Source organism: Pituophis catenifer, unplaced genomic scaffold, assembly GCF_029215685.1.
Source record: "Pituophis catenifer annectens isolate HBS135680 unplaced genomic scaffold, rPitCat1.0.hap2 SCAF_14, whole genome shotgun sequence".
Classification (NCBI taxonomy): Eukaryota; Metazoa; Chordata; class Lepidosauria; order Squamata; family Colubridae; genus Pituophis; species Pituophis catenifer.
Genome location: NW_027256894.1, coordinates 435,411 through 450,291, shown reverse-complemented (window position 1 = coordinate 450,291; position 14,881 = coordinate 435,411). Strand labels below are relative to the sequence as shown.

General features: G+C 44.5%; 1 protein-coding gene across 4 annotated transcripts in view; it reads right to left on the bottom strand.

The window, feature by feature from the left end:
• Positions 1 to 434: 434 nt before the first annotated feature.
• The window catches only part of TP53BP1 (tumor protein p53 binding protein 1), a 49,421-nt gene continuing 34,974 nt past the window's right edge, over positions 435 to 14,881 (bottom strand). Inside the window, exons 13-24 of one of the 4 annotated variants that reach the window (XM_070953764.1) lie at positions 8,782 to 8,934; positions 7,452 to 7,699; positions 6,510 to 6,680; positions 6,299 to 6,431; positions 6,037 to 6,178; positions 5,742 to 5,933; positions 5,309 to 5,491; positions 4,877 to 5,080; positions 3,422 to 3,516; positions 1,293 to 1,492; positions 968 to 1,113; positions 435 to 739 (exon numbers count right to left, since the gene is read on the bottom strand). In XM_070953764.1, the coding sequence (XP_070809865.1) occupies positions 555 to 739; positions 968 to 1,113; positions 1,293 to 1,492; positions 3,422 to 3,516; positions 4,877 to 5,080; positions 5,309 to 5,491; positions 5,742 to 5,933; positions 6,037 to 6,178; positions 6,299 to 6,431; positions 6,510 to 6,680; positions 7,452 to 7,699; positions 8,782 to 8,934 (2,052 nt within the window). In that variant the 3' untranslated portion in view covers positions 435 to 554. Of the gene's footprint in view, positions 740 to 967; positions 1,114 to 1,292; positions 1,493 to 3,421; positions 3,517 to 4,876; positions 5,081 to 5,308; positions 5,492 to 5,741; positions 5,934 to 6,036; positions 6,432 to 6,509; positions 6,681 to 7,451; positions 7,700 to 8,781; positions 8,935 to 14,881 lie in introns of those variants that run through there. The other 3 variants (XM_070953763.1, XM_070953765.1, XM_070953766.1) reach the window with 3 other exon arrangements.

The window sequence follows — 14,881 nt, the reverse complement described above, 5'->3', positions numbered from 1 at the left end:
AAACCTGGAACTCAGCAGGTTTGTCTGGAAGTTTTGTTGCAAGAAAGGAAGGGGACCTAAGTTTGGAATTTCCCAGCCCCGCATTGTGTACTGAGAGCGCACACACTAAATTTCCTTCCTGTATTCACACAACATAGCTTCTTGCATTGTGATCACAAATTCATTTATAGCAGGGGTCTCCAAACTTGGCAACAACTTCAATTCCCAGAATTCCTCAGCCAGTATGGCTGGTTGGCTGGAAGTAATTGATGATAAATCAGGGGTGATATCTGGCAAATACCGCCTCTGGCTGGCCCCCGAGTGGGGTGGGAATGGAGATTTTGCAGTATCTTTCCCCTGCCACACCCACAGAACTGGTAGTAAAAAAAAATTTGGATTTCACCACTGTGATATATTCTTCCATCATGCAACTAATAGTATAATAATGGCCAAGATAAGAAATCACCATTTATTTTATCATAAAAGTTCACATTAAAACTATATACAAGCACGCCATGCAAACGACACAAAAAAGTTTAAAATCTAGAGAATCACCACAAAACAAAAAGGGAGCTTTAACAGGGGACATAATCATGTTGATACTTCAGATATTTAAAACCAGCTCTCTCTCCAGCAATAAGGCTCTGGATCACCCACTCCTGGGTTACTACTGGCAGCTGTAATGCTTTGGCACAGGGCACCATGGCAGCTGGGCAGGAAGCGTCTGTCACCACCACATCAAACACACCTAAACTCACATCTGTAAGAACAGAAAACAATGGCTGTCAGTTTCCAGTATTTCATATCCCACACTTAACACTTTTCAAGGAAACAGTGATATTGCAGGAAATTCCTCCAGTTTCTCAAAGGATCCTAATAATCCTTTAAGAATAGAAAAGGGGGCGGTTACTTTTTTTACGCCAAGCCCTTCCTTACACAGAGGCAAAATATGCCTTCAACTATGGGGGAAGTTGGCAGCTGCCTGTACCGTTCTTCCATGTTGAGGATTCCTGCTGCTTAACCGAAGTGGCTCCTCCCATCATCAGAATCTCCGACCAGAGTTCCAGGAAGTTTTGTGATTCGTCAGACACCAGGAGCACCCTCAGCCTCTGGAAGGGATTTTTCCGTGGATGCCTAGAAGGAAAAACAAGGCAGCCGTGGGCAGCACTAAACACCAGAGATGTTCCTGCCATGCTGTGAGAGCAATGCCCCCCTCCCCCCCCCACACACACTTGTGCTGAGGTTGACTGGTTCTCCCAAGGCCTGAGCACCACAAGGCCCAGGCTGCCTCCCTGCCACAGCCGGCCACTCACCACTCCAGCAGCCGCTCTTCCTCTAGGCTATAGCCAGCCGGCAACAAGTAGTTCTTGTAGTTCTGAGTCTGGTTGGCGAGGCACGAGTCATGGACCCACATGTGAGAGACACAGGGTATTCCCCGGGCAAGGCACAGGAAATACTTCCGGGTGCGGCAGTGTTGGTCTGCTATCAGGAGGCACTCATAGGCTGCGCTGCACTGGATCAAGAGGGGGTGGGTCACATTGGTGCCAATCCTTCCATGGCAGATACAGCCACAAACGGAGGTTGCCTCAGAGATTTGCAAGTGGGAAAAAAAAAGGTGGGATCTTCATTTGCCTATTAGACCTCCAGGCTCATCCAGGCAAGCAGGCCAGAGGGAGGGCAAGAACGAAACTGGGCCTGCCTTAATTGCAAGCCACTTGGTTGGAGAACAGACAATCTTGGTCCCACAGCAAAGCCCAGCTTGCCAGACAGGAGTCATGATTGCCCTGCATTTCCTCCCATTCACATGCAGCATCCACATAGCCCCAACTTTGTCCTTTAGGAAAGCCACAAAAACCCAATTTTTACACCAGACCCTTCAATAGCACTGAATGAGAGATGCTCAAGACCAGTCCTCAAAAGTTCCTGTTGCGATGAACCCCCACAATGACATAATTGCAATGCCCTGCAATCAGGATGGCCATTCATGATCTTCACTGCCAGCTTTCAGCTGGCAAAGTCAACAGGGAGCCAGTAGGTGGTCACAAATGGTGACTGCCTGGCATCACCCTTGGTGGCACTAATTGATAAATGAGCAATTGGAAGCACCAGGACCGCTATTTCCAAGGAGTCTGATCATGACACATCTCACTTTACATCCAGATTGCTTAGCAATGGAAAGTCCAGCCCCAATTACTGTTAATCAAAGACTTGCTGATGGCCAGCACTGTCCCCCATCCCTTTCTTCCTGAAACTGGTACAGCGGATGCTGGTCTGGCCAATCGTGGTTTTGGAAGCCAGGAAGGCTGCATCCCAACCATGCTTGGGAAGAAAAAGGCTTTCAAATTTGTCAATGAAGGCACCAGCTAAATCCTTAATCTGGCAGTGTTTGATAGATGCTGGAGGTTTGACAGTTCACTCCCAACTGAACATGAGCAGAGAGAAGAGGGCTCCATTCATTACCTGAGATCTTAACTGGGCCTTACACTTATATCTGAGATAACTCACTTATAACTTGGATTGTGCTGGCCCTAGGACCTTTTATTTGGTTGCAATTGGTTTTATTTATGGAACCTTAAACAACTGAATTAAGGTTCTAAAAATTATTACTGATGTTCCTTCCATGTGCGCCTCACTCAAAACATAATACAGCTTATCATAAATGCACTGAATATTGGGTATATGCGTCAAATTAACTCAGTAAATAGCTGAGTAGCTCAAAATAGCTCATCCCAGCCTGGATCCTGCCCAGCTTCCCTTTCATCACTGAATAAACAGCTTCTCTCCAGGAGCTCTCCAGCATTCTAAAAAAGAGCCCTGCGGATTTTACTCCGCTAGTTGTTGCTGACGCTCATCTCTGTTTTGAGCCCATTGAACCAGCAATCAGAAGACATTTCCGCAGCCATGTGGCCAGCATGATGCACATTTGCACACTTTCAAACCGCTAGGTGGGCAGGATCTGGGGCAAGGACGGGACTCAGCCCATTGCGGGATGCGTGGGTCTCAAACCTGGGCTGCTGGCTTTCTAGCCAACAAGCCCAGTGCCACCCCCCAACATTCTCAAGGCCTGGGAAAACCCCTTCACTTTCCCACCGAGAAACCAAAGCAAATGTAGAAAATTCACCCCCCACACACAGTACACCCCCCCCCCCCGGTCACAAAGTCAGGATTGTAATGTGTGATCACCAAAGTACTAGGGGCTCCTTGAAAACAAAAACTGCCAAGTTACAGGAGGGTACAGAAGCCACTACAAAAGCTGGTGGTTGCCAAAGGCAGAAATCATTTGCTGAAGCCAAAAGATCCTGAAAACAATGTAAACCAAATCCCTTCTCGCCAGGCATTCCAGAATGTGGGGAGGGGCCACTTTTTCTTGTTGATGTACAGTTGCATCCACAGGTTTGGCTCACAGCAGGCATCCCGCGTCCCCCCTGCCCTGGACTCTGACCTGGCTTTCATTGAAGTCCTCTAGGATGAAACCTCCTCCTGCTTGGAGTTGTAGTTCAGCATAGGGTTTGTTGTAAGGTACTCTCTCCACAAATTCTGAAACATGGAAGTATATTGGACAGTTCTTACTTCTCCTTCAAACCAGCACCAGCCTCCCAGAAAGCCTCAGAGCAAAATATCAAATTCATGGGAATAATTTTCTTCCCTTAGGCACGCACACACACACGCACATGCCTCTGTGCACAAAACCTGACTACAGTGGTTGCTGTAAGAGAAAGCAGCAGAAAATGGATAACCAACCAGGGGGTCTTTTAATACTGGCTGGACATCTGACTTGAGTGCCTCTAGTTTCCTTACTGTACAAAAGGGGCTTCATTTTGCTATCCTGTTCTCAGCAAGCGTTTCTTCAATGTCTCTAGTATTTTGAGCTTGTATTGATGGAGAACATCATTGATCTCTCAGTATATTTCTGTCACTGAAGCCTCCCTGACTGCCCTCACTCCTGGAGATTTAATCCAGAGATTCTGAAGCTCCAGTTTTTCTTCTTGTTCCAGCTCCTCCCCTTCCCCATCTTAGGAGTCATCCTGTGGCAAGATCTTCCCATCCCGCCTTTGAGAAGAGACTGAGATGCTCTTGGCCACATGTTGCTCCACTAAGGAAAATTTCACTGAATTGTTATCATCTTGCATCATCTTGAAAGAAAGTGAACAAAAAGGCAGAACAGAAGTTTCCCTCTCTTCCAAAATCAGAATTGATTGATATCAGCACTTAAAGGCTGACTAGGCTAGAAACTAAAGTCATATAGATCAATACTACTTTAATTTAATGTTATATTAGCAGAATCTTGTAAGTCTCTATGCATTCCCGGCCCCCACTGAGATGTTACAGTTAGGATTCTGCCCCAGACAGACACAAGCTGAATCGGGTGTCTTATCTGACTGTTGTCTCGGCAGCACTTCCTCCTCCTGTTCCTCAAGGCCATTCCCTCAATCCATACCTGGTGTTCTCCTTGAAGATCACAAGAATTGCCCATGCTGCAAGGAGAGAGGGGTTTTCCTTGGAAGAGGTAAAGAGCCGGATGTGAACTTGTCCAACTGACCAGGGAAAATGAGGAATTTGTGGATCCAACCCAGGAAGCCCTTGCAAAGGGACACCAAGACAGAGACTTTCCAGATAGAAGAAAGCCAGGCAAGGGGACACAGAGAACTGGAGGATGGTAGTTTGGTTTCAACTTAGTGCGACCTGTACATGCAGCCATCAGCATTATCTTAATTCTCCCCATGAGTTAATACGTGATATATTAACAACATCCCTTCCCTCATGCAAGATTGAGTCTAACTTTAATGCAATACCTAACAATCAAAGACATCCCCTCAATTATCTACAATTAACTAGAGAACTTGAGTGTTCCAAACGGATCAACATACATTGATACAAGCAAGCCAGATGGCCTCACCTTCTTCTTCTTCGCTGCTCACTGCACTCTTTTGATGACTAGAAAGCTGCTCTGTTGTATTTGCCATGGAGAGAAGAAAGGCGTAGCCCAAAAAAAGAGTTTTGTTCTGGGGCAAAGGACCCCATCGGTGATCAAGTGCCAAGTGATCGCCTGAGTACTTTCCACTACCTGATGGGCTTGCTATTTCCCTGTCATTCGCAGCTCCTGCAGATAGAGAGAAAGGTCAGCTCCTGCCCTTTGCCAGGTCTTCCCAGAAATAACCCAAGAGGGAAAGACATAAGAGCTGGTGGGGACGGAGGGACACCAGCTGGGACATCCCAGGTTGCCTTTTGAGCGTGGGAGGAAGTAACCGGGAGAGCACAGCCAAATTGCAGCCACCCAGGCTCAGAAGAGAGCAGCCTCTGAGACCGGGATCGCCTGAGTGAGCCTCACCTGCTTTAGACAGTGCCAGGCGCCGCCCCCGCTTGGCTGGGGACTGCTCCTCTTCTGAGACAGCAGCCAGTTTCCTTTTGCTGGAAAGAGGCTCTGGGCTCTTGCGGACGGGAGTGGTGCTGCCACTGGAGGGGCTGGGGGAAGCAACGCTGCGTCTCTTCCGCTTTCCTTCCACCAGGTTATCTGGGTCCACCAGGTAAAGCAGAGTCAGCTTCACCTTCTGTAGGCCACCCGGCACAGGGCAGCCCCAGCCTCTCTGCAGCCCTCCCCCAGGTGCATCCTCCATGGTGACCAGCCCACATCTTTCTAGCCCTCCACAAAGGTGGAGCTCACAGAGGGCCAGGTTTTCATCTGCATTGTGGCCACTCCCACTCTGGCCACCCAGGGGTGAGGAATGTGGTCCCCGTGTGGGGCTCCTGTCTCAGAGCCACACCTAGGCTGATATCAGCTGCCCTGGTCAGAGGAGTGGCTGGCTGGCATGGGCCGAGCCCAAACTGCTCCCGGAGTCTATTTCCTTGCTCCAAAGACAGGATAACCGCCGTCCGCCGGTACCACTTCTGCTGTCCATCCTTCTCGATGCAATAGAACAGCTCCCCCGCCTCCTTCCGGTGGCCCTTTACCACACCTGCAGCAAAGGCAGAGCTAACAGGCAGAGGCCCCAATCCTGCTCCCTCCCCTCATCCCACCACCCCGAGCAGCAGGCATCTTGTGAACCAGCAGGCAGTTACCTGCACTGAAGTATTCATCCTCGGACAGCGCCGTCACCTCAGTTTCCAGAGGGAGGGGGTCGCACAGGAGGACATCTCGGGCCAGAACGTCACATTCATAGCCATCGTCAAAGAGCAGCCTGTACTTGGCCCCGCCCACATCCTGTGTGATGGTCCCAGAGTAGAAGTAGCCATTGGATGACCACTTGGCTACCACCCGGAGGCCCACCAGGCAGCTCCCAGGGGGAGGGAGCCTTGGATCATCAGAGGCACTCGGTTGCACCTGCAGAGGGATTTCAGGGGAGCCACTGCGGCACCGAGGGGGCTCAGCTTGCTCCCGTCCCTCCAGATGTGGACCCAGGCTGGGCTGTCCATCCAAAGAGGCGCCAGCTGAAAGATCTGCCTCTTTGGAGTCCCTGCAGAAACAGCGAGAGGGGTTATGGGAGGCCCAAAGCCCTGCAGAGAAAGCTTTGCTTCCATCGCCACTGCTCTACCTTGCTCTGGTGGATCGGGAAGTAGGGCGGCCCCTTCGCCCTCGCCCACGGGGGGTAAGAGGTGCGCCTCTACACTGCTGGTTGCTGGGGCCTGGGTCTTCCGCCTTGTCCCCCGCTGCGGCCTTGCCATGGTCACGATGGGCTGGGCAGAAGCAGGTCCCCTTCTTTGGGCTGGGGAGATAAGAGGCAGCTTAGCTCCTGCCGGCAGCTGCTGCTTCCCCATCAGAAGCCTCTCAGGTTCATGACACTTTGATCATGGATGTGAAAGCTCCTTTTCCCTTTGGAAAACCCTGGAACTGGCTAAAAATTAAAACATAATAGTGTCTCCAGAAAAGCGTATTGCAAAGCAAGGTGGCAAAATTTTGTAGTCCAAAGTCAATGGTTGAGATGGATGGTTAAAGAAATTGAATAAACAAAGTACCATTTAATATTCTTTTTCATTACTGAGTTTGGAGGGAACTTTCTATAAAATGTTGGCCTTCACAAAGTTTTGCCAAACATCTGGACTCTTCAGATCTGTTTATCTACATCTGTCCTGAATAAGTTAAACTACACTTGAGGTTTTGATTTATATGCCACCCTTCTCCGGAGACTCAGGGCGGCTTACAATGCGCTAAGCAATAGCCTTCATTCTTTTGTATATTTATACAAAGTCAGCTTATTGCCCCCATAAACTGGGTCCTCATTTAACCTACCTTAGAAAGGATGGAAGGCTGAGTCAACCTTGAGCCTTGGCGAGATTCGAACCTGCAGTAATTGCAGGCAGCTGGTCTTAATAACCAGCTTAATAACAGGGTGCCTTAGACCACTGTACTACCAAGGTTTTAGAGCTCAGTTTTCTGAACTCTGACAGTAACTTCTCAACTGACTTTCTCACGCCCAAGAATGGCACAACCGCCTTCTGCACAAACTGGCAGGTAATCTCTTAAAGACCCCACCCACCTCGGCTTCCTGGCCGTAGGCAAGGCCGAGTCTTGAGAGCCCCTTCTTGGGCCTGCAGAGTTTGTGCGGCTGCGAGTGGCGGACAGAGCACTGCTTCCTCCACTGGAAGTGTGCTGAGGTCCCGACGCCTTGGAGGAAAAGGAGCTGAGGTCCCCAAGGTCTCCGGAGGTCAAAGAAAAGGCCCCAGTGCGGGAAGGAGAGACATCCACCTCACACTCATAGCAATCCACGTGGGGCTCCTCTCGCTCCTGAAACAGATCAGGTTCCAAATGGGAAGGGGGCCACTGCAATCCTCCTCATGGCCCCCTCTGCTTAGGCACCCAGGCACTCATACACCAACATCCATCTTTATCAGAACTCCTGTACTCAAGAACAGAATTTTTATGGCATTTTGAAGGTACAGCTCTGCTCACATTCTGCTGTCCTTCCATCTCTCTGAAACAACAGAATATAACAGAGTAGGAAGCGACCTTGGAGGACTTCTAGTCCAACTCCCTGCTCAAGCAGGACATCGTGTACCATTCCAGACAAATGACCATCCAATCTCTTCTTAAATAATAGATACTCCCACCATCCAGCAAAAGCAGGCCTCGAGTTCCATTCTCATCCCACCGATAAAAAAAACTTTTTACCTCCTGGAGAAAGAAGACATTTCGCATCCATTCCTCTCTTAAATGGTAGATCTGGGCTGGGGTAGGAATGGCTTCTTTTTAGGTCCCCCCCCCCTCTTTCTGGGTCTGAACGTCGCTCCCTTTGATGGATGAGGCCCTCAGGTCACGCGGCCTTGAGGCCTTTCCAACTGACGGGCTCAGGACCTTCCGTGGAGCCTACAGGCCAACCCTCAAAGACACAGGCTTGGCTGAGAGGACCAAAATATACCAGAGATATTGTTGCTAAACATTTTTATGTCCTCAGCCTGCCAAAAGATTAATTGGGCCCCGGCAGCAAAACTAACTCCATCAATAAAGTCCTTTACTTGGGAGGGATCTTCGCTCTTCGCTTTGGCTCTCAGGCAAATTGGGGGAGGAGGGGGGGCTGCCCACTCTACCTCTGCCCACTCCCCTTCACTTTCACTCCTATCCCCCTCAGAGGCCCTAGAATCTGAATGTGACTTAATTCACTTTGCAAGCAAAGATGGCTATCCCGATTTTGAAGAGAGCAGAGTATAGAAGAGCCTTTGACAACTCCCATGGCCTCCTTTAGTTCTGGATATGGCTGCCACTGCCTTTGCCTCAGGGATCCTTTAAAAGACCGACATCACTCTTGAAGAGATCATGCCGGAAACCATGGGGTCCACAGCGTTACTGGGGCCTTATTGGAAACATCCTACCTCAACCACCTGCCGTTCCACTTCGGTGCCATCTCTGTAGTAAACATCTGTGATGACACGTGTTATGAGGGTGCGCACTTCCCGAATTGTTCTCACGTGGCGCTGTAGGACTCTACCTGCTGGTGGGTGGGGCAGTTCAAATTCTTCCTCCTTCTGAAGAAAAAGAAGAAAATCCAAAATATTTCCAGACATCCTTTCATCAAAACCAAGTAAGTTGAGTTTGGACTGAAAAGTTTACCAATTGACTACTGCATGTAAACTGATTGTTCTTGCTTCCAGTTCTAATCTATCCCTAAAAGCTCACTAGATTTAGCTAAACACAGTCTCAACAGCAGCAGGTATCAAGTCTGGCCAATTCTGAAAGAAAGCTAAGCAGGATCAGAGTTGGCTTGTACTTAGATGGGAGCCTACCAGGAAACTGAAAGGCTACAGGCTAGCCTTTCACACATGAAAAACTCTCTTCAGAAGTTGGCAAACTACCTCTGGGATACTTCATGAGAATTACATGGATGAAGAAACCGGAAGCATCGTGGTGAGACTGGGTGTAAATTAGCGGGCTCCAATGAGCCCAGCGAAAATCCAACCAGACAAACTGCTGTCTTGGACCAGAACCATCTTGTAGGGATGGTGAAGAAGGAGAGGCGCTTCGGACGACCAAAGAACAGGCAAGTTCCTCGTAAGGTCGGAGGCAGCTCTTCGATCTGGTGGCGGAGGCAGCGGTCATTAAAAACGACTGCTTTGAAGCTGGGGCAACTGGAATAAGATTTTGTGCAGGAACGGTGTTTGGACGGAGTACTGGTACTGGGTGAGTGATTGGCCAACTCACAGGTAAAAAAGGAAATTAAAAAAAAAAACCTCTAAAAGATCCCGGTGAGGAAACGAGCGGCTAATTGGCACTTGGGAATTTTAATGGAGGGAGAAGAACAAAGAGGAAGTTAAAGTACCAAAGCCCACAAAAGAAAACTTTATATTTGGATTTGAAATTGAAGATCTGAAAGAATTTTGACAGGTTTGAAGTATGAAGGAAGAAGAAAGAGGAGGTTAAAATATTAAAACCCAAGAAAAGAAATTTTACAGCTGGATTTAAAATTGAATTTGGAGAATTAAAAACAATAAAAGGATAAAAGCAATTTGATAGAAAGTATTTTCTATGTGGATTTAAAATACTTTTGTAAACTGGATACTTTGTTGTTCTGAGAATTATGGATTGGAGAGAGACATCTGCTGGTGGAAAGAGAGCATTACAAGGACTGGCTTGAAAATTCAAGGAAATTACAACAGTGACCTTGATCACTATAAGAGCTGTGGGAAATTTCTGGCTGTGACATCACGCTGTAGCGGGACAAACTAGCAGGGCTCCGCTAGTTTGTACCCGATTTTTCGTGTTTTTGAAGCCTTTTTTGGCAGGTTGGATTCTGGAGGGATCGGCGAGGTGGAGGAGTTTCTTCGGAGTTTGAATGTGGAGCAGTGCAAGCGCCCGTTCGGCAAGAAGAGCCCTCCAGATACACATGGAAGAAATCTGCATGAGAATGGTGGATCCAGAGGCGTGATGTCCCAATGATTTATACAAGGAGCGAATAGTGGAAAGCAGCTTGAAGAACCAGAGAGAGGAGAATAAAAGTGTCAGAAAGGGGAAACTCTCAGAGATTGTTAAAATACTTGAAAGAGAAGCTCGAAGGAGGAGCTTGAGTGGCAAGATGGCGGAGACCGAGAGCTGTCAAACAAGGAAAGAATTTATAGTGGTGATTGGAGCAAAGGAGTGGATTGGGACGTCTTCGCTACATTTCTGGTGCCAGAATAAACTTTATAACTCTGGATGTTGTTGTTGGGGACTAAGAAGAGAAAGTGCCGGGTTTGAAGGATACACTGGAGGCAACAAATTAAAAACTGAGTTACTGACAACGAAAGTGACTGTGCAGTTTGGAATAAAGAAGACATCTTGAAGGAAGGGGTGAAAAACTTTTCTTTTTTCTTAAAAAAACAACAAACTCTTATGTCCGTTAACAACTAAAAGCATTTAGTATTCCATATATATATTTAATTTAATTTAATTTCCAATTTATATACCGCCCTTCTCCCTGAGGACTCAGGGCGGTGTACAGCCAATATAGGTCTTTGGTTATTCGGGTTTTCTCCCGCGTAAAATTGGAGGTTTCTTGGCAATGTTTCGATGAAACGTTGCCAAGAAACGTCCAATTTTACACGGGAGAAAACCCGAATAACCAAAGACCTACATACAAACACCCGCGAAAACCTCAGAAAACATATATATATATATATACACACACACACACACACACATATATATATATATATATACACACATCCCTTATATATATCTCTATATAGCAATTGAAGTATTTATAATCTATATTTGTACTTATATTTAGATACTTATTTTTATTTACATATACATATATTGAAATATTTATAACTTGTATTAATCCATATCAATCTTTGTGTATTTACATACTTATATATTTAGTTCTGTATATTAATAGACTTTCACTTAATTGTAAGTGAATAGAGTAGTATACATAGAGATATAGAAATATATCCAAGGTTGCTAAGTGTAATGGTAATAGAAGTTTAGGAAGGAAAGAATACATTGATGAATTATTGACTATGACTGATTTGTGTTATGATTTATTTATTTATTTATTTATTTATTTATTTATTTATTTATTTATTTATTTATTTATTTATTTATTTATTTATTTATTTATTTATTTATTATTGGTTCGATTTATATGCCGCCCTTTTCCGGAGACTCAGGGTGGCTTACAATGCATTAAGCAATAGCCTTCATACTTTTGTATATACCTGCTTAGTAGGGCTTTCGCCCCCCCCCCAAGCAGTGTTCTTTTTTTATACAAAGTCAGCTTATTGCCCCCACAAACCGGGTCCTCATTTTACCTACATCGAAAAGATGGAAGGCTGAGTCAACCTTGAGCTTGGTGAGATTTGAACTTGCAGTAATTGCAGGCAGCTGGTGTTACTTAACAGTGCTTTAGTCTTCTGCACCACCAAGGCTAATAGTGTACTAAACAACTGGCTGTTAGAAATTGGAATATACTTAATTAAGGATTATATTATAGTATAATAAGAGATTATTGGGGAACATTATAACAGTTAAAGGGAATGAATATAAGAGAAATATGGAAGGATAAAGATTGGAAGAGAGGAATAAAGAAATATGGTTGATATATACATATGGTATTGTGGAAAAACTTTTTTAGAAATATCAAGTGACAAGCACAACTACCACAGTCAAAATAGGGGGGGGGAAATAACTCCAATGACAGCTTCCCCCTCAGGATCAAAGTCGGTGGAAGCCATGTTGGGAGGAGAAAAAGCAGGCTCTACCGTCAATTTACAACATATGCAGTCAACCTTATTAGCAATACAAGAAACGATGCTAAAAATGCAGGAGGTCATGACAACCAATCAGATTTCAGAAGAATGGATAGCATCTGCCTCCAGGAGGTACATATTAAGGAAAAACATAGTGACATAAAATGTCCTAAATTAGGGGAAGTATTTTCGGCATTGGCACAGAATAAAAAAAGAGGGATTGCTGTATATATAAAAGATTGATTAAACCCTAGGAAAATATTTAGTGATAAAGACGGAAGAATTTTAATAATGGAAATAAGTACAAATTATAGGAAAATTCTGCTGGTAACAATTTACGCACCAAGCATAAAACAAGAAAAATTTTATAATTAATTACACAGGAAATTAACGGAATTAGAGGGCGAAAATATTTGTATAATAGGGGACCTTCAATGGAGTGGTAGACTCCAATTTATAATCCAATAAATTGGATTATAAAACAGTGAAAGAAAACAAAAATAAAAGATGAAAATTACCAAGCATTTTTGGAATTGGCAAAAGAGTTTAAACTAAATGGCGCATGGACACAATTAAATATACAGAAAAGACAATACACTTTCTTCTCTCATCTACATAACTCATGGTCCCGCATAGACATAGCTTGGATGAATCCAGAATTGATTAATAATCTGGAAGAGATGGATATCATGCCGAACACCTGGGCGGATCATAGTCCCTTAGTATTAAAATGGAAAGGTAGGGGGAAAAAAGAAGAGATGGACATTAGGTCAAAGAATTGTAAAAGAGAAACATTATTCACAAATAATGGAGAAGGAATTAAAGATGTTTTTTAAAGAGAATAAGAATGAAGATACTACAATACAAAACCTATGGGATACTGCCAAAACTTATTTGAGGGGGGATAACTATTGCGTATATGGCGAGGAAAAACAAAGAGAAGAAGGAACAACGAATATCAACATTGGAGAAGCTGAAAAAATTAGAACTATCACTTCAGAAAGATCCCCAAAACAGGGAAATCAGAAAGGAAAATAGAGTTAATGAAACATAAAATTAATGTACAACAACAGGAAGAAATGATAAGGAATATAAAATTGGCAAAACAAAACTATTTTGAATCGGCAAATAAACCAGGGATATGGCTCGCCCACAAATTGAAAAAAGAAAAAGCTAAAAAATAGATACAATATTTATGAGACGAGCAAGGAAATTTGCACCATAGAATTGAAAGGAAAAAATATTATTCAAAATTATTTTCAAATACTGTATAGTCAAGAAAACATTAAAGAAGAAAATATCATAAATTACCTACAGGAGAGGAACTTGCCAAGTATAACAGATGAAGATAGGGAAATTACATTAACAGAGTTAAGAGAGGCAATTAAAAACAGAAAAATAACAAAACACCAGGGACAGATGGAATTCCGGCGGAAGTAAATAAAAAATTTCAGAAAGTTTTGGAAGAAATTATGTTGGATATATATAACGAGGTATTAGAGAAAGCCAAAATGCCAAATTCTTGGATGGAGGCATATATAGCATTAATTCCAAAGGAAAGTGCAGACAATCAATTCATTCAAAACTATAGGCCAATCTCGCTGTTAAATGCCGACTATAAAATCCTGGCAACAATAAAAGCAGAAAGATTAAAAAAGATATTAAATAAAATAATTCATTCGGATCAAAACGGGTTTTTACCCAAACGACAAATTAAGAATACAAGGATTATCCAAAAAAAATCCAGCAGCCCCAGAAGTAAAAACAGGAGTCATCTCCAACATACAGTGGAAATAAAGATTGCAACAGCCAATATGTAGGACACAGGCTGGCAGAACGCATCCATAAACACAACTAGCAGTCAGAAGACATGATGAAAAATCTTTAATTTCACAACACATGGACAGAATTAACCAGAGTTTCAACTGGGAAACTGTGACCATCCTAAACCAAGCCAAGTTTAAAAACACTAGAGATTTCCTGGAAGCCTGACATTGTGACAAACCCACCACCAACAGACACATAAACAGCAGCTACCTACTGTGCAAAAAGGGAACAAAAAGACCAAAACTCTCCCTGCCAGCAATCTGCTCCCAGATGAGCAGAGTTTAACACCAAGGTCAACATCAGACTAGCAACCCAGAAGTAAACAATACTGCAACCAAGGAGCTGCCAAACAAGCCAACAGTAAACAGCCCAATCAAAGAACTTCCAATACCACTCCCACCAACCCTGGCAAGCCATGAGAATACAGATGTCAAACATGAAGTGTCACGTTGCCGTCACATGACGTGTTGTGACATTTTTTTCCCTTGACGGAGCTGGGGTGGGTGTGGCCTGCACATGACACATCCAGGCTGCGGGCTGCCAGTTTGACACCCCTGCCCTAGAACATCAACTGAGAGCAAAGCCCACTCCCTGCTAGCATTGATGAGGTTACCTAGTTTAGGTCATGAAACATCTGCAAGAAAACAACCCGGCTGAGAGAAGCACCAAGGAAGCCTCATTTCAACCCTGAAATATTCTTTATCACTGAAACAGATCGAATCTAAGCCTTTTATAGATTTTAAAAAGCATTTATGATTGAGAATATAAGATTATCTGTGCTATTGACGTTTATTTCTGTGATTCCTATTCAAATTCTCTATTTTTCTCCTTTTGTTCTGTGTAGCACAGACGCTTAAAAATTATCACTTTCATTCAAATACATTTAAACTACAACCTACCTCAGTGCAACCATAAGTAG